At 55.3% G+C, this 17,823-nt stretch overlaps 4 protein-coding genes across 4 annotated transcripts; 2 read left to right on the top strand and 2 right to left on the bottom strand.

The window, feature by feature from the left end:
* Nucleotides 1–20: 20 nt before the first annotated feature.
* Nucleotides 21–1,719, bottom strand: GGS23DRAFT_592441 (uncharacterized protein; the record flags this gene model as incomplete). Its single annotated transcript, XM_051517880.1, has 6 exons — nucleotides 21–574; nucleotides 621–751; nucleotides 803–914; nucleotides 972–1,478; nucleotides 1,557–1,601; nucleotides 1,668–1,719. The coding sequence occupies 6 exons, from the start codon at nucleotides 1,717–1,719 to the stop codon at nucleotides 21–23; spliced, it is 1,401 nt and encodes a 466-aa protein (XP_051377395.1).
* Nucleotides 1,720–2,540: 821 nt separating this feature from the next.
* Nucleotides 2,541–4,415, top strand: GGS23DRAFT_546776 (transcription initiation factor IIF, beta subunit-domain-containing protein). Its single transcript, XM_051515050.1, has 4 exons — nucleotides 2,541–3,106; nucleotides 3,169–3,448; nucleotides 3,537–3,739; nucleotides 3,790–4,415. The coding sequence occupies exons 1-4, from the start codon at nucleotides 2,567–2,569 to the stop codon at nucleotides 4,138–4,140; spliced, it is 1,374 nt and encodes a 457-aa protein (XP_051377396.1). The 5' UTR covers nucleotides 2,541–2,566; the 3' UTR covers nucleotides 4,141–4,415.
* Nucleotides 4,416–4,804: 389 nt separating this feature from the next.
* GGS23DRAFT_609389 (haloacid dehalogenase-like hydrolase-domain-containing protein) lies at nucleotides 4,805–6,072 on the top strand. Its single transcript, XM_051520267.1, has one exon. It carries the CDS (start codon nucleotides 5,042–5,044, stop codon nucleotides 5,897–5,899), a length of 858 nt encoding a protein of 285 aa, XP_051377397.1. The 5' UTR covers nucleotides 4,805–5,041; the 3' UTR covers nucleotides 5,900–6,072.
* A 3,782-nt stretch (nucleotides 6,073–9,854) lies between these two features.
* GGS23DRAFT_592444 (P-loop containing nucleoside triphosphate hydrolase protein) lies at nucleotides 9,855–17,732 on the bottom strand (the record flags this gene model as incomplete). Its single annotated transcript, XM_051517881.1, has 8 exons — nucleotides 9,855–11,017; nucleotides 11,118–11,399; nucleotides 11,496–13,451; nucleotides 13,554–14,132; nucleotides 14,190–14,676; nucleotides 14,729–15,204; nucleotides 15,375–16,184; nucleotides 16,247–17,732. The coding sequence occupies 8 exons, from the start codon at nucleotides 17,730–17,732 to the stop codon at nucleotides 9,855–9,857; spliced, it is 7,239 nt and encodes a 2,412-aa protein (XP_051377398.1).
* Between the last annotated feature and the right edge of the window lie 91 nt (nucleotides 17,733–17,823).

Consider the following 17,823-nt stretch of genomic DNA (forward strand, 5'->3'; position numbering starts at 1 on the left):
CGAGAATTGTCAGGTGGGACTCATCTTAGCTCGATGTAATCCTTCTGCTCCGCAAAATCTAGGTCGTTGTCGTCGCCGTCCCTTCCAATGAACTCTTCGACCTCATCCGAGTCGATATCGTCGCTGTCGGCTGCCGCGTCCTCGTCATCGCTAGACAGATCCTCCATCTCCTCGGAAGACGGGCGATTGTTCGTCTTTCGAAGGACACTTGCCCTTTCGATATGTGGTCGCTTGCAGCCCTTGAGCTTGCAGACACCCGTGTTACTGAAGTCGGGGCACTCGAACACGTGGCGATCGGCGCATTGCGCTCCCCTCTCGCAGTAGCCATAGATCCCAAACGATCGACACACCGGATCTGTTGGGGAATGCTCGGCATGCACGTACGAGCAAGAAGGGTTGTGGCAATTGCCCTTCGCAAAATGCAGGCAGAGCGGAGTCCGCTCTTTGGTAACATCATGCGACAGGTCGCAATCCTCGCCTCGGAGGCAAGCCCCCTTTACGAGATAGTCTCGGCAGATGGCCGTTTTCGAAACATCGTGGAGATAACGGCATCGGGGTCCCTTGGGGCACGAACCTATACGACAGCAGGACATTAGCATGCACACCCGGGGGGGTCTTACCACTCCGCAGTCCTTCATCGGGTCGCGAGATGGGCTTGTCCGTGACAGGTTTTTTTTTTGTGAGGAAGACGATACCGGTCCATGAAAAGGTCTTGCATTGCTCGTCGACCTTCTTGACGCCACCAGCGAATCTAATAGCAGCGACGTTAGCGCAGGCTCTGCATACGCGATGCGCCACATACCGCTGGGCTTTCACGATGCCATGTCGCACCAAGTTGCCGTGTTTGGTTCGATGGAACTTGACGCCGCCGATTGACGTCACCTTCGGAGTGGCTGCGGGGGGATTCACGTCGTCTGGTAGCCAATTAGCCACACGACCATCATGTCTTCTTGACACATGACACGACTGACCGGGCGCCTTGACGAGCTTGCTCCCCTGTCGCACGACATGGAATCGAATGCCATCCACCACTACCTCGTATCGTGAGGCCGAGGCGGGTGGGTTGTGGGAAGGCCCAGACCCGAACCCACCACCGCCGGCACCCCCGGGACCGTTTTGCAGTATGCTATTCATGAAGGCAGCCGTCTCACGCTTATTCCTCTGGGCTTGACGGTGGCGAAATGTCTGCTCTATCGCGCTGGCACGTTGCTGTGTCTCCTTCTCGTACACGGAACTGTTGATCAGCTGCATATGACGGTCCGTTTTGGTGACCCAGGCCGAAGCGGGAGTGGATGGGTCGGATGGCTCGTTGGCACCATCCTTGGCATCGGCTGCGGATTTGGGTTGGCTGTTAAGAACTAGAGACCTGTTGCGATAGGTTGGGAGAGCTCTGCCACGCCCGCCACGATAGCCTCCACGAGGATATGGAGCAGCGCGGTGGGAACCTCGAGAAGCAATGTCGTTGGTCTTGTTAAGATCTTGTGACGTTAGCCCTTGGATCTACGGTGGGGGGGTGGCAGGAAGAAGCGAGTTGCGACGGTTTGGGTATCTCATACCAGAATTCAGACCGTCGCGTTGAGCCTTGTGGCGATTAATGCGGCCTGTGTGTGAATGATGAGTAGGCGCTTTGGGACGAAACCCTGACGGTCCATCGCTATCGTGCTTACCGGCTAACTGGCTGATCTTGGCCATCAACTCTTGGTCCTCTGAAGTCGACATCTTCGTAGCTGAATACTGGGTCGTAAGTAACCGGAATCAGAGATCACAACGCGTTGAGATGAAAAGGGAAGAAGACAGCGTGGAAGGGTACGAGTACAGAGATTAGCGCGAGGACGCGAGAGGTATAGGGACAGTATGAGAAAGATGCGTGGTACTCGAGATCCCTTGCTGTTTAAGAAACGACGAGGAGGAGGAACAGATGCATGGGTCACCCCCCCTAGGCTACCAACGAACAAAGAAATCTGAAGACTACAGATTGTGCCGAGGGCTCTGGCGCGTTGCCGCTGAGGTCGTTCGTTCAACCGAGGGAAGGAGGTGAAAGGGGAGGCAGCATGGGTATACCGTGTGTGTATGCGGATTGCTGCTGGGGACGGCGATCGATTCTTTAAGGGAGGCGAACTTGCAACTAACGTCTTGAGGCGCTCACTGGATCACTGGATCACACGATGGGCAGCGACTACGGGGATCGCGACGTATGCGTCTAGGTCGGTTCGTAGCAGGAGGTTACAGAGGGTTGTGGCCTAGGTTCGATGGGAGGTGTCTGATGGATAATGCTGGGAAGGGATGGCGGAATGATAGCGATACTTGGAAGAGAGAGAGAGAGTCGGTAGGTATAGGCCCAATGCCGTCGGCTCCAATGCAGGGTCCCATCGGTGCCGGCGTTAACCTTGGAAAACGAGGTAAGGCCTTATCTTATCGGAGAGGTGTATCTTAAGCAGTATGATATGCAGGTATCAAGGTTATGTACCTAACATAGCTAGCGCATCATCGAACCTGGCATGTGTTACATAATCGGTCCCCTACAGAAGCCCGTTCGCAGCGAGATGTGGCTGACAATGCATTTTACATGATTCAATTCTTTGACGGCGCTGGACACGGACAGCGCGTGCTCGACCTTTGTTCAATACACAACCGCCCTGTCCGTCCGCGTTCTCCGTCCCTACGCGCGAAAGCATCCAACTTCCTAGCCTTTGGCCTCTCGTCGCTGCAGCTGCTTGTTGCTGCAGCCCTGAGCTGGTGCAACGGCGCGCTCGAGACCGCATACCGATACCGAGAACCTGCCTCGTGGGCATTGGATACACCCGCGGCATCCAGCATGGCGGCCCCTCGTGTCAAGGCTGAGCCGAGCATCAAGCCCGAGCCTACCATCAAGGCTGAACCCGACGATGCCGGAGTCTCGCCCGCAGCCATGTCCGAAGACGACATCTACGAGGACGCCGGTGACCTCGAGTTCTACGACCCCAATGATATTCACGCCGGCTCCGTCTACTTGACCCACGTGCCTAAGTATCTGTACGATGCCTGGTCGCACCTGGACGACGACGCCGAGATAAGGATCGGTACGGTACGCCAGTGGAACGAGCCTGGCCAGAATGGTCAAATGAAGGCGAGCCGGCACTAGCTTCCCATCTTCCCCCGACTCGGTAGGCTGACGTGATACGTTCGCAGCAACGTATTTCGATGCTCATAGACCATCGGATCTCTCAGCATCAATCGGTTCCCAAGGAGTACAACCTCGACGTCAAAGACATGCAACTCACGAATACCTTCCTGTTCACCGAGCAAGACCTCCCCGGGTACAAATCCAAGTCCCAGGGCGTGAAGAGCGACATTCCTGCATTTCTCCGTCCGAAGCCGGAGCGCCCCCGTGAGGAAAAGAAGCCAGAGGAAAATAACAAGGGCGGCCGCAAGGGACGGTATCAGCCTTACTACCGGAAGGCCATCCCTAGTTCGTCTCCCTTTTCGTCTCTCCTTCTCTATGCTTTAATTCCTACGAGCCGCTTCTTGGACCCGGGCCCAATGCTGATTCATCGTAGAAAAGACGGTTCTTGCCGGGAGATTCCGTCACGAGTTAAACTGCCAGCCCGTCTGGACCGAGGAAACGAAGCATCTTCTGAGCATCAGAAACACTGATGCCATGAAGCCCAGGGCGACTACCACGCTTACGTCCGCCGCCAAGCCTACCGGCCTCATCCAGGCTGGTGCGCATGTTTCCAACGATAAATTCGGTAATTTCATCGTAAGTGTCGTCTTCCGATCGACGACGTACCGCCATTCTGACATGGTTAGCGCGCTGCTGCTCCCGAGACGAAGAAGGCCAAGAAGCAGGGACTAGAGAAGACGACTCGTTTGCCGAAGAGCGAGCTGCGCGACCAGCTCTTCAAGTGTTTCGAGAAGTACAGTTACTGGCCGATGAAGGCCTTGAAGCAGACGCTGCAGCAGCCAGAGGCCTGGCTACGCGAAAATTTGGAGGAAGTGGCGGTCCTGCACAAGACGGGAAGCTTTGCCAACCATTGGGAGCTTAATCCGGACCACAAAGCGGCGCTCAACATCCTGGGAGTCGAAGATGCCGCGCCAGATGACGCTCCGGAAGGAGACGAATCCGAAGAGGAGGAGATGGAAGATGTTGTCCCTACATGAGAGGGACGGGAGCAAGCATCTGGTGGTGAGTATGAATAGAGGAACTTTCCAGGGCTTAGGGCATAGAAAAAGGAGTTCGGGCCGTTTTTATAGGCCACATAATGTTTTCGGCCACATGATATATTCCGGACTGCTTTCATGTATGATTAATGATACCCTCGGCACCACACACCACAATCAGGACTGAGGCTTGGCGGTCATCAACTGGTAGAAACTTCAACAAGCAGCGTTAAAGGCGTATGCATATATGCTCCTAAGGACGAAGCGTCCCGGTATCGTGCTGTCTAAGATGGGCATAGCTCTGCCTCCGCTCTCCCTTCGGGCTTAGTGGAGGCGATGGTGACGGAGTAAGGAGGGTTGTATTTCTCGTCAAGAGGGCTAGCTGACGATGATGTCTTAAAAGACCTCACTTGTTCCCGGCTAGTCCCGCGTAGTAAACAGCATGGGCAACACTGTACCTAGGTGAGTATGTAAGTATATACATGTAAGCAAGGAAACCCCGGGACACTGGGTTACCTAGGAGATAGCTGTCCGTTATAAGGGAACCCAGTGGCCTTGCACACTTACGCACATATATATGAGCAGGTATATTAGGTGTTACGGGTGAAAATGCAATTTACGACTCACAGGGTTACCATTTGTATACGCCTTTTGTTAGTTGCTAGTTTTACGTACTCCTGGATCTCAGTGAATTCGTCGTGGAGCTTTGGGGACATGGGGAGCAGCCGTGAAACCTGCCCATCCCCGCAATCCAAACCCGGATCGAAGCCCGTCGTCCCTTGATCGAACCATCCATCCCTCCTTTAGTACCCCAGATCAGCCACCACCACCTGTCAATCCCACCGCACACCCTACCGACAGGACAAATCCCTCCCCCTGCAGCACGCGCAACCCATCCGCGATGAACATCTTCCTAGACTTCGACGGCACCATCACCGCCAAGGACACCGTCGGCGAGCTAGCCCGGTTCGCCCTGGGCGTGCAGGCCGCCGAGGGCGCCGACCTCGCCACCGCGTGGGACGCCGTCGTGCGCGCGTACGTCGAGGACCACGGCGCCCACGCGCGGGGGTACGACCCGCCGGCGGCGGCGCGCACGGCGCCCGAGCAGGAGATCGCGTTCCTGCGGCGCGCGAAGGCGGTGGAGGCGCGGTCGCTGGCGCGCGTGCGCGACTGCGCGCTGTTCCGGGGCATCGAGCGGGAGGCGTTCCGGGCGGCGGGGCGCGAGCTGGTGCGCGCGGGCGCGGTGCGGCTGCGGCCGGGGTTCCGGGCGTTCGCGGCGCGGTGGGCGGCGGCGCCGGGGGCCCGCGTCTGGGTGCTGTCGGTCAACTGGTCGGCGGCCTTCATCGAGGGCGTCTGCGGCGACGTGCCCGGCCTCACCGTCGTGGCCAACGACGTGCGCCCCGCCGACGGGTCCGTCGCCGGGCCCCCCGCCCTCGACCTCCCCGGCGACCCCCCCGGCCAGCCCCGCATCCTCACCAACTCCCGCGACAAGCTCGACGCCATGCACGCCCTGCTGCGCGCGGCTGCCCGCGAGGCCCACCCCTCCGTCTACTTCGGCGACTCCACCACCGACCTCGAGTGCCTCCTCGCGGCGCACCGCGGCTTCGTCGTCGCCGACCACGACGGCTCGTCGCTGCTCCAGACGCTGAGGAGGATCGGCAAGGAGGTGCCGCATGTAAGGAACCGAGACGCGGCGAGCAGTAATAGCCTGGCATGGACGTCGGATTTCGACAGCGTGCTCGACTTAGAGCTCGTCTGAGTTGATGAACGAAGTGCCCGCCGTGCCCGCCTCGCTTCTCCCCGAACATCTACGTCCATTCCGGTTTCTCGCGTAATGCCTCCGCCTACTTAGGTGGTCACGCAGTCTAACGAAAGCACTTCCGCATTTGGGTCTACGTAATAATCTACGAGAGCTCATACTGAGGGCTCTTGAATTCACCCCCTTTCGCGTAACTAATAATGAGGAAAGGGATATTAGTTTTCCGCGGCTAGGGCGACACCTGATACCACTACCAATATTCACCTGTAAGCTGCTTACTACGCAAATATAGTAAGATGTTTTGGTGTTTCGCTTGGATTCTCGTCGTGGTATTTGCTTCTCGTGATGGGCCCTCAACCCATATTGCCACCACCCACCACGAATATTCCTCGGCGTCTTCGTCTCGAAGTACGAACGGGTGGCCTTTTAGCTGCCAATAACTCCCCCCATGGAGGTACCCCTTCTTTTCCTTTGGAGCTCATAACTGGCATACCGCCGCCTAAACTCGCCGGGTGTTTCCCCCTCTCCTACGCCGACAGCCTCTGGATGCTACGCGAGAGTGACGAAGTAGATGCCCGTCTCGGATCAGCAACACGATTGACTCGATACATATTACTATGAGGGCACGGCCTAGTCACGCCCACTCTTAGCTGTAGCACCTGAATCCCGCCACCCTTGAGAGGATTGCGAGAAGCCCACTAGGTATCAGGACGCCAGTCAGGAATTGGCCAGATTACGCCGTAGCCTGGTCCTCGACTCGAGACACGAATCGTAAGATAATACCCCTTTTCGCCTTAATTTGCTTCTACGAACTCCGTGCTAATACCGTAAAGATCCCCGCTTTTCGTTTCATGCGTTGATGCGACTTGAATTCTTCATCAACTGAAGGGCAATGGCCCTCCGCCAAGCGACTCGACCTCGGGATCCAAACCCCCAACGCACATGATACTTAAACGGATTCTTGAAGGTGGGTCGGCGGAAACGTGTGAATAGCTAGACGATGGCGTATAAAATCTGAAGTACGACTGGTTAAAGGGCGGCTCCCAAGCTTCCACAGGTATGAATATTGTTGTCGTAACGTCGGCGCTCTGTATCCCTAAGAAAAGAATGATAGGATGAAGCAATTTACTATTGAGAATCACGTTAAGCGCCGAAGCATGCTATGAGTATATAATCGACAACCTTTAGACGCAAGGCTGGTCCCCCGAGAACCTTATTATTTACGGGTATAAAAATAAGACTTAGCTTCCAGTTATAAAAGGCAGAAGCTTAAGGCATTCTAGTTTAATATAGCTTTATATAACTATAAATCCATTCCTATTCTAATCCTTATTATCGAACGGAAACCCTATCTAACTATATCGCCCCACGTACATGGGACTATTATCCGATGGCACCTATAACCTACGTAACGATACGCCTGACAGTATTATGGCCTACCCGTGCCTCTCCGACGCACTAGTTTCTAACATAATCGGGATAATACCGTATCGTGGCCTGTCACTTATAAGAAAGGGCCTTGGATCGATAGGCGAGAACTATGAGAGCTACCAAAGGTGTTACGGAGATGGGCCTGGTGGTGAAGACTATCACGATGAGGGCGGCGGTGGCCACAAGCTATTACGGAACTTTATCGTCAAGGCTGATCTGCTGTGTTGGCATACCCATATCTCGCAGTGAATACTGCGAAGATATCAGGAGTTCCGGGAGGGGGACCGGAATGACGATGAGTTAGCACCCCCTCCTACTTCAGTGACATAATAATACCTTGGTCAAGGTGTTAGATGAGCATACGCCTACTGGGACGTGATTCATTATAGGGACTACTAAATGATTCGTGACTGTAATATGTATCCAAAAAGGATTCAGGGGCAGCCGGGCCATAATCACGCACACACGGTCGAGGAGACTACGTTTGCCTACGGTGACCACTATTTATAAAAGAGGACATCACTTAATGGTTGTTTAATATGGCCCCTGGATTATTATTCGTGATATTTTACTGTTTCTGTCCGCATCATGACGATTCATCACATAAGCCTTCCCGACATAACCATGGTATTTCTCTGAAGGTGTGATTCGCGTACCAGAGCCAAGTCACGACGAGTCTGGGTAGAGTGAATCTATAGATGTGTATGAAGGTCTGGTAGCGCCCCAAACCTTGTAGATATCGATATTATCGTTAGTTATTCGTTTCCATACAAGTTCTCTTAACAGTTTCTCACTTTCTCAGAGAACCTAGAGCAGGATTAATTCTGCAGCATTGTGTGGGACACAGAGAGCTGACCTCGAACCCTCCGACAGAAAGCATTTTGCCATACCGAGAACGCCAACCATACTACAATACGAACTATTACCTACTCGCCTAGGCAAGATTTGAAAGAGTTCGTTTCCAGCCCTTCAAAATGGCTGGACCGCCTCCCCCGGGATACGAAGGGAACGGCTGGAATACCGGATACAATCGAGTGCCTCTTCACCCTCCTCCGCCGGCGCCCCAGGCCTCTGGTGGCTGGCCGCCAGGTTGGTACCCGGCGGAGCGTCGGCAGTCGCAAGGTTCAAACCAAGGTGCCGACCAATACTACCCCGGCCCGAGTCCTCCCTATGCGAATCCCGGCCACCACTGGCCTCCTCCCGGGCCCGACCCGCGCTGGCGACCTGTTCCGCAGTCGTGCTTACCGAACCGACCTCCCACTGCTTCACGTGGAACTGTGCGCGGAGTCCACTGGGCCGCTGCTCCCGAGCCTCGCTACCCCATCCCTCCTCACTACCCTCCCTCTTCGTTTCCTCCGCTACCTGCCCCGCCACCTCCTAGCGAGCCCATAGCTTGTCGTCCCGTGGCAACGCGGTCCGATATAGATAACGTCTCCTCTTCGCTCCGGCGGCTCACTACCGGCTCCTCCTCCAGGTCCCGCCGGCCCGGGTTCGTGGTTGAGGTCACCGAAGAGTGGGAGGAGACGCACTACTATCCCAAGAGCAGGAGCAGAGAGAAAACAGGAAGTAGCGAGAGAACGGGGAGTAACGAAAGAGCTGGGAGCAACGAAAGAGCTGGGAGCAACGAGAGAGTAGGCAGGGTCAGAGAGAGTGTGAGGAGCCGAAGCAGGAGTAAGATCAGCTACCGAACGCTTCCTGCGAGCGTACGCCGCTCTGTGAGGGGGCGCGGGGACTCGTCGCGGAACTCTTGCAACGATAGGAGTAGTGATGATGGGGGTGGCCACCCGGAGAGGGATAATAAAAAAGGGTATAATGATGGAGGGAAGCCAGTGAAGGCTGAGAAGCGGAATTCGGGGGGGTCGGGCTGAAGTTGGCGCCACGCTCTGTTCGTCCGGGTACCGGGTGTTAGGATTGCCGTTTTGCGATGTATTGACAAAGGTCCTTTACCTGTTTCTACATCTTAGACCTGCAACGTGTGGCTCGTAGATGCAAGGGTGCCTAGGCAATGCTGTGTGAACTCGAATTTACCTACATGCTAAACTCGCCGTGTGGCCACATCACAACGCCTGGTAGCTAACGCTCATCTATTCCAGCAACCCCAAATGGGGGCGGATCTCTAAACTGAGCTCCAGCCAGTGTACACATACGGTAGGAAAGGCTATGAGTGGAGTGCCGATCCCGAATCCAGGATCCCAGGATCCCTAGGAGTAACGATACCTAAACGTACGCCCGGTGCAGCTTGACCTCTGCCAGCCACGATCCCGCTCTCTCCGTGCGGTGCTCGCACCATACCATCCTGTCCCATACCGTGCCATACCCATACCGTGCCATACCCATACCCGCAATCGGGCATCCATCCATCCATCCATCTATATAGGTACTCATTTGGCTACAAGCCCAAACTCACACGTCCCGCCCCGTCCTCTAGAGGACGCGACGGAAAACACTACTAAATATTTGCGTTAACGCGCACACCTGCGCATCCCCGCCTCCCTCCCTCCCTCCGGTCTCTCTCTTCTCTTCTTCACATCCCCAGCTGCGCAGTCGTCACGAAGTGCGAGCCGCCGGCGCAGCGATACCCGCCGGGCTGGGGTATCCAGGCGTAGCCGACGGGGCAGCAGCCGATCTGCCGGAGCTTGGTCTGGATGGCGGCCTCGCGGCGTGCGCGCTCCTCGTGGGCGCGGCGGGCGCGCTCCTCGAGCTCGCGCCTCACGCGCGCCTCCTCCAGCGCGAGCAGCTTCTGGCGGTGCCGCGCCTCGGCCTCCGCGCGCAACTTGTCCTCCGCCATCCGCCGCCGCTCCAGCTCCGCCTGCCGCCGCCGCGCCGCCAGCGCCGCCTCCGCGCGCTGCTGCTCGTCCTGCGCCCGCTGCTGCTCCTGCTCCGCCTGCCGCCGCAGCGCCTCCTGCTCCGCCTCCGCCCGCCGCTTCTCCTCCGCCGCCCGCCGCTGCTCCGCCGCCGCCTCCCGCCGCAGCGCTTCCTCGTGCGCCTTCATCTCGCGCTCCGCCTCGGCCACGCGCTGCGCCGACGCCGCCGCCTCCTTCTGCCACGCCTCGAACGCCGCCTTGTCGCGCTTCAGCTGCGCCCACACCTCGTCCGAGACGCCGGCGTCGCGGCCGCTGTCGTCATCCTCCGCCGGTGGCTGCGGCTGCTCCTCCTCCTTCGGTTCTTCGACTTTTCGGCCTTGAGGCGGTGGGGCCGTCGAGGTCGAGGTCGAGGTGCTCGTCTTGACGCGCGGCGGCTCCTGCGTCGCAGCTTTCGGCTCGGGGGGCGGATGCTGCGAAAACATGGGGCGAGCCGGGGGCGCGCTCCCGCGCTCGGAGCGTTCGCGGATCATGGCCTCGACTACGTCGATGACGAGGTCCTCAGACACCTTGCGGTCCGGGTTGGGCTCCTTCGACTTCATAATCCGCGAGAACACGGACTTGGCGAGCGTCTGAACGTCGCGGGCGTTGGCCCAGGACTTAGTCCGCGTAAGCGTGCTGAAAAGGCTTAGAAGCTCGCTATCAAACGTGGGCGAGGCCTCGAGGTCGCTCGTGTCGAGCTTTTTCGCCCGCAGGCACTGGAGCAGGAGGTCTCGGCAGTGGTGCGATAAGAGGTTCGGGAAGGATATGGTCTCGGGGAACCTGCTAGTCAGTCCGGGGTTCTGGTTCATCAGTCGGTTAATGTCGTCGTCATAGCCAGCAAGGACTGTAGTAGGGAAAGTCAGTAATCGTCACACCGGCGAGATGTTATTTACGCCGAGGGTAATGAGGGAAGATTGGGAATAGTTGAATTTGTTTGTACTTACTAACAACCAAGTTGTTATGGAATTTCTCTTTAGTCATGCAGTCTACGATCTCATCCATTGCCTCCTTTGCGAAGTGGCCCTCGGCAAGTCTGTATGCCTCATCGATGAAGAGAACTCTTCCGGCGGCTTCGGTGAACTTCTTCTGAACCTTTGGTCCGGTATGGCCGATGAACTGGCCGATTAAGTCCGTTGCGGAGCACTCGACAACCGTAGCCTCGCTGAGGAAGCCCATATCGTAATATATCTTCCCCATCTTCCTAGCCGTTGTGGTTTTGCCGGTTCCTAATAGATGTTAGACTTCCCATAACCTATATACTTGACGCAAGGAAAAACAAGGGGGTACGGTGGAGGCAGGTTGGGGGGGAAGGGATGACATACCGGGCGGCCCACGAAAGAGAAACCCAAAGGGAATTTGCGAACGTGGTTCCATATCCATGGCTTTCATGTTCTTAACTACTTGTTGATACCCCTCTAATTGCTCGGCGATCTCGTCGCAGCCGATTACACCTTGGAAGAGCATGCGTATGTCAGTGGTGGCGCGCTCGCTTCGGTCGAAGTTGGGATCGATGTCCTCTGGGAGGAACACGTTAGTCTTATTGATCCCCTGCGATTCCGATAGACGCTTCTGCTGGCGCTCCTTGGCTTGGTCGAGGATGATGTCAACCTCGCCCGCATTGCCGAAGTTGGGTCTGATGCGGGCGCGTCGCAAGACGTCGATGACGACCTTCTTCGCTGCTTCGCCGGCTCTGAAAGCTTGCTGTTTAAGCTTCAGCTCGAGTATTTGCCGGAGTTCGTTGTCGTCATAATCGTCGAAGCTGAAGCCGGATGCCATCGGGAACCGTCTCGACAGACCTGGATTGACTTTCTGGAACATGTCTTCCATCTGCTCCTTGTATCCCAGCAGTAGAACGCATCTGTCCTCAAGTGCAGTGCTTTGAACCTCGGCCACGATCGTATCGACGACGGCCGCTTTGTAAGGATCTTGGAAGCCGCCAGCGCCAGCGCCCGTACCCGCACCACCCGCAGCGAGCATGTAGGCTTCGTCGATGATGAGGACCTTGCCTTTGGTCGACTCTAGGATGGCCTTCGTGTTCTTCTCGGATTGGCCCAGATGGCCGCCGACAAAATCGGCCGGGTTCTTTATGACCACTTCGCCGTCGCTGAGGAGACCTAAGGCTTTCAATATTTTGCCGTAGTGCTTGGCAACTGTTGTCTTGCCAGTCCCGGGATTTCCGAAGAATACCTTGTTAAGAGAACACTCTATTGGCGGTTCCTCCTTGAGCTCTCGTTCGTAATTTGTCTGGAGGCGATTTACCAAAACCATGATAGACTGTTTGACCGACTTCAAACCGATCATACTCTGGAGCTTCTTCCAGTCTTCGTTTGCGGAGAACTCTGTGCTGGGCTCTGGCCCTATGAGGTCAATCTTCTTGAGCAAGAAATGGTCCGGGTTTTTTCCTTGTCGCTTCTCCTGACGGAGTCGTGTTGACATCCTTGCCAGGAGGATTGAAAGCACGTTCTCCACCTCCCGGGCATTCCCAAACCCTTCTCTGCCCTGACTACGGCCGATGCGGCGTGCCACAATTCTCATGTAAAGCCCCGTATCCCCGCCTTCAACTTTCATGCGACCAGTGTACTTCTTATTTAACTTGTAGTTCAGGATCCGGAGAAGCTCCTCGTTTCTATAATCCTCGAAGTCAAGGCGGATGGGAATACGGCTTGGAATGCCTGGGTTGTGCATGAAAAAGCTCTCCATCTGCTTTCGGTAACCTGCGAAGACGAAGACAACTTTTCCAGTGAGATTTTCGATCTCGGCAAGGAGAAAATCTAGCACCGAGGAGCCGCCGAGGGAGCTTCCAGACACGATCTGGTACGCCTCGTCCAGAAAGAAGACACCGCCCCCCTTCGAAATGATCTTGTCTATCATTGCCTTACAGCCCTGTATGCCGTCGTTTGCCAAGCGAGATCCGGTAGTCTCCTCGAAATGGGACCCAGGGATTGCGCCGACCGAAGACAGAAACTGGGCGTATAGCCGGGCAACCGTCGTCTTCCCCGTCCCAGGATTTCCCAGCAAGGCCGCTCCGAATCTCTCGTCTTTTAGATCCACCCCTTGGCGGAGAGTGGTGTCAACCTTTGCCTTTATCTCCAGGAACTTCTGCTTCACGCTCTCTAGCCCGATCATCGCCATGAGGGAATCGAGAGCTTTATTAACAGCATTCTCGTAATTTTTCTGGTACTGCCAGTCGTCTTCAGCGGATGACGGCTCCGCAGGTGTAAGCACCCGGCTCCCCGCTTCCGACTCAGTGTCAGACGCATCACAGTTTTCCGTGTCCTCTGCTGGCGCGTTTTGTGTAGGTGTGCTCTGTGTAGACGTGCTCTGTGTAGGCGTGCTCTGTGTAGGCGTGCTCTGTGTAGGCGTGCCCTGTGTAGGCGTACTCTTGGCTTGCGTGCCCTGTGTCGGCGTACCCTGTGTCGGCGTGCCCTGTGTCGGTGTGCCCTGGGCTGGCGTGCTCTGGGCTGGCGTGGCCTGAGAGGGTGTGCTCGGCGTGCCCGCAGGCTGTGACTGAAGAGAGACAGGAGGCGAAGATCCACCTCGGGGGCTCTGGATAGGGTTTCTGGTAGACTTGGCTGTATCGGGTTTGACGGGAGTGTGCTTCGGTTTCTCGAGCTGCTGCTGGATTGGCTTCTGGTTTTCCTTCTTCAGCTGTTCAAGCTCGAGGATATGCCGATTCAGCGTTTGCTGTCTCACCATCTCCTCCAGGCGGTCTTTGGCGAGTTTGTTCTCTATCTCGATTCTATCTTGGATATCTTTGAGCTTTTTAGCGTAAGCGAATTGCTTGGCCTGCCTCTCGTCCTCCAGTTGCTTCTCCCAGCGGGCTCTTTGCTCCAGGGCTTCTTTCTCCCTTCGACACTCTTGACAAGGGGGCGGGTTCTTCTGCGAGCACAGCCAGGATCGCTTGTGGTTTTGGGGGCACTTGTCAATCGTTACGGCGCTACAGGGCATGGACGAGTGGTCTACTCGCATATGGCATCGCTTTGGGCATGTATGCCTACCACAGGATAACAACTCACTGCACGGCCGCGCGCATCCCCCGTCTGGGCAGTGAATATCGAAATCGTCGGCGCAGCGAACGATGCATGTCGTATCGGGGTGCTTCTCGCATTTCAGTGGCAATCCGTCATGGATATTTCCTTTCGCTTTCAGAGACTCAAACAGCTGGACCCATTCCTCGCGTCCTTTCTTGGCGTTCATGAAGGTCTTCGCATTGCCAATCATGATTAATGCATTTCTGGCTCTGGAAATGAGCACGTTCAGACGTTCGGGCTGGGCCATGAATCCGATATCCCCCTCGTCGTTGCTGCGAGTTAAGGAGGCCACGACGATGTCACTTTCCTCGCCCTGGTAATTGTCGATGGTAGAAAGGCGGATGGGCCGCTTGTTGACTTCTGCGCTTGCCGCTGGAATGACTCCAGCCTCGACAAGATCGTGGGAATCTAAGTCGTTCAGAATTGGGTCATGGTCTTTACTAAGGAACTTTCGAAGCAACGACAGTTGGCCCTACAGCTCGTTAGTGTCCAAATGCGAGCGTCTACTGCAAACTGGAGCTTACCAGGTAGGGAGTCAAAATCACTATGTCTGTGGTTTTGTAATTCTGCTGTCCTAAATATCGAACGCACTTCAAAACCATTTCCACCTCGAAAATGTTCTGCTTGCTCGAAGTGGCACCGTGATCAAGCTTATCCGTCAGAACACTGTTCCTCTCTTCGAGATGGTTGTGGTTGAAGAACACTAGGTCGCTCTGGAACCCCGAAAGGTGCGGCCGGTCTTTTGTTCCTTTGGCGTCTTCCAGGTCAGGATAGTTATGTCGTATTAGAGATGATATCTCTGGCCTCATTCTGTGCTGGTTGAGGAGGGTACAGTGAGGCCTCCCGTGAAGTATAAGCCGCTCGAACAATGATCGGTTGAGATCGTATCCATGACCGGCTTCCACAGTCAGTCTGTAATTATTGACTTTGGGTCGGAGCTGCTTGTGGTCTCCTATCTGGATGAGATGCTTCGTATTGGGGCCCATTGCCGCGAGAATATCTGCAACACCGAGACTTAGTAATTATGAACTACTTTGCGTTCTGAAGTGGAGATGGGAGAGGAAGCCGATATTAGTGCTAATATAGGGCTAGTTCGCTAAGTAACCTCTGTCTCATAATGTGATGCCGGGTTTGGGTGCAAATAAAGGGGTGACTTGGAAACAGACGTACGACTTTCGAGAATCTCGCCAGCCTCTTCGACGACGATGATGCCGGGTGTGGCAGCTTGGATTTCCTGAGAGAACATCGACGCAGCTGTCGTAGTGCAGCAGATTATGCGCTTGCTCTGGAGAATCTGCTCCGTCTTATCCTTTCGTGTGATCTGCAACACCTTCTGTGTCTTGTTGAATGTAGCGACCGAGTTTACGAGATCTGCCATACTCTCTTCGCGAATTTCTTCCGTCCACTGGTCGATCTTCTTCATCCTATCTTCCTTTTTCATCGACCACACGTCTGCGCTTGGAGCGCTTTTTTTTCCTTTCTCGAATGCGCCAGGCCCCTTCCCGTCTTTCCAGTTCTCTAGGAGGTATTCTTTTGTGAGCTTACCACCCTTTCGCCCAACGCCGGTTTCGCCATCTTCTGCCTCTGGCACCTCTAGGGCGTCGTAAAAGTGTCGGTGGTTTAATTCGGCGTGCATCAGCAGCTGGGCTTTCGAGATTGGTTGCTGGTGCGCCTCCAGGCTATCATCAACTTTTTTCACGAGGGACGAGAGGTCGCTCTTGAGAGAATTTATTAGCTCCCATCGAGTTTTTTTCTTGCGCCCGACGTCCAGTGTCTGGTTTCTTAGCAGAAGGGACTCGGTTCTACTTGTAAATTTGGAGCCCAACCGGACAATGACATCCGGGCTGATTCCGATGTCCATCAGGTCCTCGGCGAATTGGTCCAAAGCGTGGTTTGTATAGGACAATACAAGCAGCCTCTCGTCGGTATTGTCGAGAAGAATCTTAGTCAGGAGAGCCCCAACGAGCGACTTCCCTGTTCCTGCATCGGGTCTTTAGTGTTGATAGACGTTACCAAGGAGCTGCTCTTCATGCTTTACTTACCTGGTGGCCCTTGTATTTGGCTTGTTTGGTATGTCAACCCATGTATCAAGGCTTTGACCTGCGAGGGATCCAGGTCAATCTTTTTGGGTATCCCGAGTACCTGTTGGAGGTCTGTGCCCTGGGCCAGAGATGCTCTGAGCAAGGAGATGATTTTCTGCGGTTGTATCGTCGAACAGGTGGGATCCTTTGTGTGAACTAGAATATCGTGCTCGAGCTCAACGTCCGATTTCCGTTGCAATCTTTCCAGTATCGGCTCGTATGCGAAGATGGCCGTAGACACGAACATGAAGTCTACCGGGCCGCTTCGGAGGGCTACGAAGACATCTTTGAGCGTACTCGTACCGATGATCTGCAGGCACAGTTGAGGGGGGTCGAGTGCGAGTTTGTCCTCATTCCTGTCCAGCAGTACGAACGCCAGAGGGATGTCGTCCTTCAGTAAGCATCCAAAACTCTGGTGTCGGAAGAGGGCCGGCTTGCTTTTCAACATCTTTTTTCTCTTGTCTGGGCTAGCGTTTTTCATGTTTAAAATGTCCTCCGAGCATTGGAACACGAGAGAACACGGACGCTCTCTATTCATCGATTGCAAGTCGAGACCCTTCAAGGTGACGCCCTTAATGAGCATGGCGGACTGGCGACTGGACTTCTTGTTCTTCTTCTTCAAATTGTTGATATCCTCGCGCATGTTGGACAACATGTCCTCCCTGAGAAGACGAAATTGATTGTCTAGGTGGGAAAAAGCACGATCCTCAATCGCCAACTCGAAGACTGCCGATGAAGGGAGGTAGAAAGGCCTCTCGACAGACTCCATCTCGTTGCGGGTAGGGAGGACGGTAATGTCGTGGTAGTTGACAAAGTCATTATCGTGGCGTCCCCCTGGGCCGGAGCCACGAGTTGGGTCGGGGTTGTCTCCGGGAGACGAATGTCGTACCAAGGCTCGAATTTTCTGGAATAGATCTCTAGCTGTCGGGGTGCCGAGTTTGTCTATGGTGATATCCTGCAACAGCTCCTGGGCGATCTCCCGGAAAGGCGCCGATTGGGGAGGTGGCAAAAGCACGAGCTGTAGCAGCAGCCAGGCGAAGGCTTCAAATGATCGTGCCTCCAGCTGCTTACCTCTGATGGTCTGGACGAAGTAGTCCCAGAATCGTGGGGGGTCGACCATGGCCCAGATGACCTGGTTAAGGACCTCGCCATCGCAAACCCGTTTCAGGGAAGGGTCTGCGAGATACAGGACGAGGTCTGAGACGTATGTGTTGATGAATTGCTCTGACTTCTCGGATGCCAGTGCCGTGCGGAGAGCGCGTTGGCCACTACTAGACGCAGCTAGTCTCTCGATGCAATCTGGCCTGTCGGTCCTATTCACGATGGCCTCTAGTATCTTTCGGCCGTCTTGAGATCCATCGAGTTTCACCTTTCCTTCGATGATCCTGTAGAAGAATCTGTCTAGCTGTTTCGAACGGAAAGCAGACTCGCTGTTTAGTTGGGTCATGTTGAGGGTGCTAGGCGACGGGAGGTAGTCTCAAGGTTGAGAAAGACGAAGAATATGGAAAAGGAGGAGGCTATGACGACGACGACGATGA

The sequence above is a fragment of the Durotheca rogersii genome (assembly GCF_024521655.1).
Source record: "Durotheca rogersii strain YMJ 92031201 chromosome Unknown GGS23scaffold_1, whole genome shotgun sequence".
NCBI classification, from domain to species: domain Eukaryota; kingdom Fungi; phylum Ascomycota; class Sordariomycetes; order Xylariales; family Xylariaceae; genus Durotheca; species Durotheca rogersii.